The 5,000-nt window shown below is 42.9% G+C and overlaps 1 protein-coding gene across 1 annotated transcript in view; it reads right to left on the bottom strand.

Moving 5' to 3' along the window:
• The window catches only part of EAH_00049570 (indole-3-glycerol phosphate synthase domain containing protein, putative), a gene marked incomplete at both ends in the record, with an annotated part of 6,100 nt that extends 1,417 nt beyond the window's left edge, over positions 1-4,683 (bottom strand). Inside the window, 6 exons of the mRNA XM_013394355.1 lie at positions 342-1,532; positions 2,094-2,147; positions 2,776-2,952; positions 3,236-3,387; positions 3,829-4,348; positions 4,669-4,683. Coding sequence (XP_013249809.1) covers positions 342-1,532; positions 2,094-2,147; positions 2,776-2,952; positions 3,236-3,387; positions 3,829-4,348; positions 4,669-4,683 — 2,109 coding nt within the window. The remainder of the gene's footprint in view (positions 1-341; positions 1,533-2,093; positions 2,148-2,775; positions 2,953-3,235; positions 3,388-3,828; positions 4,349-4,668) is intronic.
• Between the last annotated feature and the right edge of the window lie 317 nt (positions 4,684-5,000).

Here is a 5,000-nt window from a genome sequence, read left to right on the forward strand (position 1 = left end):
TGATGCGGAATCCAAGGACAGTCGCTGTCCTGCTGCTGCTGCTGCTGCTGCTGCTGTTGATGATAGGGTAAGCCTAGAGGAGACAGCAGCAGCGGTGACGCTGCTTCTGCTGCACTTAGCTGTCTCCTCCTCCCTCCATCAGCATCAGCAGCAGCAGCAGCAGCAGCAGCAGCAGCAGGAGACTGCAGGTGAAGGTGATTAGAGTTGCTGCGGAGTTCTTCTTCTTCTGCTACCCTCCATGCTTGAGCGATTTGCTGCTGTGCTGCAGCAGCAAACGCCTTAGGGTTTGCCCTTGCTTCTGAAAGGAGACAGCTGAGAAGCTGCGGATGCAACTCGTTTACTGTCTCCGCTAGAGGGTCAACGACAGCAGCAGACACATCTCCTGTCTCCTCCACTGCATACACCTTGCGCGGCAGCAGCAAGCCCCCCCGTCCCCTCTCCCTCTGCTGCTGCTGCTGCTGCTGCTGCTGCTGCTGTGGCTGTTGGAGGCCGGTCAAGGTGTCTGCAGCAGCAGGAATTGAGGGGACAGCAAGTGTCTCCTCTTTGAGAGGACGTGTGTATGCTGTCTCTGTCTCTGTCTCTGTCTCTGTCTCTTCTGCTGCTGCCTTCAGCAAATCTAAACACACCGCCTGCAGTGCTGCATCGTCCTGCTCATCCGTGCTGCTGCTGCTGCTGCTGCTGATGCTGGTTGGTTGCTGCTGCTGCAGCACAGCGCCTGTGGAGTCGATGATATCCGAATGATAAACACGAAGGCCCTGTGGGGTTCCAGCGCTGTCCTTAGCAGCAGCAGCAGCAGCAGCAGCAGCAGCAGCAGGTTTTGCTGCTCCTACCGTGCCCTTGCGCAGCACTTGAGTTACGAGAGATTTTTCTATCGAAGCAACCTCGTCTTCCTCCTTAAGAGGCCTTGAAGAACTAACAGCATCAGCAGCAAACTCCCTGCTGCTGCTGCTGCTGCTGCTGTTGCTGCTGGTGCGGGTGTTGCTGCTGTTGCTACTGCTGCTGGTGTCGTTTCTGTTGCCGCTGATGATAGGGTTGCTGCTGCTGCTGTTGTTGTTGTTGTTGGTGCTGCTGCTGCTGCTTCTGTTGCTGCTGTTGCAGTAGGCCTCCTGTGCAGCAGCTGCAGCAAAACTCTCACCTGACTCCAGCGGCAGCGGGAAGGGTGTCTCTTCTACCTGTCTATTTTGCTGCTGCTGCTGTAAGGGGACAGCGCAGCAGCTAGCAGCAGCAGCAGCAGCAGTTGGAGGAGACAGTGAAGTTGTATCCTCCTTGTTTAGAGTCTCAGTCTGCTTATCTTTTGTCTCTACTGCTTCTGCTGCTGCTGCTGTTCCTGCTGCTGTTGTCCCTCCAGCAGCAGCAGCAGCAGCAGCAGCAGCAGCAGCAGCAGCGCGACGCTCCCTCCTGCATTCCTCTTCTTCTTGCTTTTGTTTTGCTGCTGCTGCTGCTGCTGCTTCAGCACCAGCAAAGAAATGAACGAGGTGGCGGGGCCCCACACGCATTTCTTTTGCTGCGCGTATTAAATCTAGAGCATCCTCCTAAACAAATAAATAAATAAATAAATTAATTAATTAATTAATTAATGCATATTAACTTATTAATTAATTACATAAACTAAAAAACAAGCAATCAACAAGTGCACTGATGAATATATATATTATATATATATGTATATATTTTACAGCAGCACGATAGCAGCAGAACAGCAGCAGCAGCAGGACAGCAGCATCAGAAGCATCAAGAACACAGCAGCAGCACGACAGCAATAGCAGCAGCAGAATCAAGACAGCAGCAGCAGCGGCAGAAACAAGACAGCAGCAGCAGGAGAATCAAGACAGCATCAGCAGCAGCAGGAGGAGAAACAAGACAGCAGCAGCAGGAGAATCAAGACAGCAGCATCAGCAGCAGCAGCATCAGCAGCATCAGCAGCAGCAGCATCAGCAGGAGCGTTTGAGTAGCGAGTGAGTATTAACCTGTATGAGTGCTTTGCTGAGTACAATAGAATCTATAGCACTTCTGGACAATGTTTTTATTTGTTTTATTGTATTAATATTTCCTTTTGCGGCCACAACAACTTCAGCAGAAACCGCAGCACGCACATCTGCCGATACACCTGAAAATAATAAACCCGTCAGCCTGTCTCGCTCGTTTGCCTGCATAAATAAATAAATAAATAAATAAAATAAATAAATAAATAAATAAAATAAATAAATAAATAAAATAAATTAATTAATTAATTAATTTGTTTGTTTGTTTGTTGGGGTTTCATGGGTATTTGTATTTGTGAAGAAATTAATAAATAACCAAACGCAAAAACAAACTAAAACACAAATATATATATATATATATTTATATATATATATATATTTGTATATGTATATATATATATATATATATTTGTATATATATATATATTTGTGTATATATATATACACGTGTACACCTAGCATTGATAGATACATAGATGCGCAGGTATATACATAGATAGAGATTCTATATAAATCTATACATATATATATATATATATTCATAGGTATAGTATATAAACAGTATATATATATATATGTATATATATACATATATATGTGTGTATAATGTATATATAAAAAAGCATAATACATATCTATAGATACACCTCCACATACATCTTCATAAAAAATAAATAATACAAATAAACCTACATAGCTATATGTATATAATTTATTTGTCTGTATGCAAACAAAGCAGCTAAAAAGAAATAAATAAAGGTGCTGCTGCTGCATGCATGCATTTGCTGCTCACCACGAGTAGAGTAGCTCCTGCTGCAGCAGCTGCTGCTGCTTCAGCAGCAGAATTAACTTCAACTGCTGCTTCTATTCCGCATGTGCATGCAGCAAACAGCAAATCTTCAAGAACCCCGCCGCATACACTGTACATTAAATATACACCGTCAGCCCCAGCCTCTGCTGCAGCAGCTATCTGCAGCAGCAGCAGCAGCAGCAGCACAAAACAGCAGCAGAAACGTAGAAAAGGCATTGGTGCAGCAGCAAAAACAACCACAATAACAAACAACAACAACAATACGCAGCAGCAGCAACAGCAGCAGCAGCAGCAGAAGATATATCAACAACAACAGCAGCAGAAGATATATCAACAACAACAGCAGCAGCATATACAACAACAACAACAGCTGCAGCAGTAGCAGCAGCAGCATCAGTCTTTATAGACGATTAAATATGATAGATTTGGGGTGTATGTACACCTGAATAGGGTGTATGATAATATCTTTGACAACTAATGCCGGTCTGTCTTTAAAAGAGTAATTTAAATGAATATATTTTTTTATTTCGACGAACTCTGCTAAAGAAGAACCCCACGCCTCTTCGTCTGTCGCTACTAATAACACGTCAGCCCCTACAAATAAATAAATAAATATAAATAAATAAATAAATAAATATAAGTAAATAAATATAAATAAATATAAATAAATAAATAAATATATATATATACATATAAATATATAAATATAAATAAATATATAAATAATCAAATATATGAATAGATATGCATATATATATATATGCATCAATAAATAAATAAATAAATAAATATGCATATATATATAAATAAATAAATAAATAAAAATAAATAAAAACAAATAAATATAAATAAATAAATAAACGGAAGTAGAGAGAGATAAAAAATAAAAAATAAACAGAGTTAAGCACAGAGCCGCAATAAACAAATAAAATAAACAAGTAAAATAAATATAATAATAATAATATAATAATAATAATAATATTTATTTATTATAATATATTTATATTATTTTATAAGTAAATATATTTTAAATACCGGCTTCAGTTAGAGCAGCAGCAACATGAACTGGGCTCTGATAAGATAATCTTTTGCTGTCTCCTTTTGCTGTTATGCTGCTCTTTCTTTTTACTTCACAAATAACTCCTAATCTTGCTTCGTCTTCGTCTGCTGCTCTTAATGCACGCAAACAATCCTCTACCTCTTGCTGCTGCTGCTGCTGCTGCTGCTGCTGCTGCTGCTGCTGCTGGTGCTGCTGCTGGTGCTGCTGTTGCTGGTGCTGCTGATGCTGCTGGTGCTGCAGCAGCTGTTGCTCGTCGAGGGCGTGAATGCGTTTAAGGATTTGTTGTTGCTGCTGCTGCTGCTGCAGCTGCTGCTGCTGCTTCCTTGGGTCCCTGCTGGCAGCAAGTTGCTGCTGCAGATTTTGCTGCAGCAGTTTGCTGTTTGCTTGGATCCGCATGCGTTCAATTAATTTACAGTTATGTCGGTGATTCATATAATGCAGACGCAGCTGCAAAGGGTCTGTTGCAGACCCGTGCTGCTGCTGCAGCTGCTGCACCTGCAGCAGCAGCAGCAGCAGCAACAGCAGCAGCAGCAACAGCAGCAGGAAGAATGGCTTGAAGGGAGACAATAATATCATAACCACTAACACCAGCAGCAACAGCAGCAAATAATGCAGCAAAAAAAGCAACAACAGCAACACCAAATGCAGCAGCAGTAGCAGCAACAGTAAACGCGACAGCAGCAACAGAAGCAGACGAATTTTGCTGCTGCTTCATGGCTGTGATGCAGCATGCGACTAAAGATTTGTCCTCTACTGAGGGTTTAGGGTTTAGGGTTTTACTTGTTGCTGTTTGATAGCAATCAGCCGCTGCAGACGTTTGAGCGGCTCATGAGGGACTCGGGAGTCTGCTGCATGCAGCAGCAGCAAATTGCTGCTACTTCGAATGTGCTGCTTTAAGCGCAGCGGAGCAGCAGCAGCAGCACCACCACCACCAGCCTGCTGCTGCTGCTGCTGCAGCAAAGGCATTCTTTGAACTCCAGAGGGGTTCCTGAAACAGAACCCCTGCTGCAGCAGCAGCAGCAGCAGTATCAGCAGCAGCAGCAGCAGCAGGTTTGCTGCAGACAGTCGCAGCATCATAGAGGTCTTCATAACAGTTTCTTCTCTCTCTTTTTCCTCTCAACACCCCGTCTATTATATATTACTAACA

Source organism: Eimeria acervulina, genomic scaffold (assembly GCF_000499425.1).
Source record: "Eimeria acervulina Houghton genomic scaffold, Eah_scaff806, whole genome shotgun sequence".
Classification (NCBI taxonomy): Eukaryota; Apicomplexa; class Conoidasida; order Eucoccidiorida; family Eimeriidae; genus Eimeria; species Eimeria acervulina.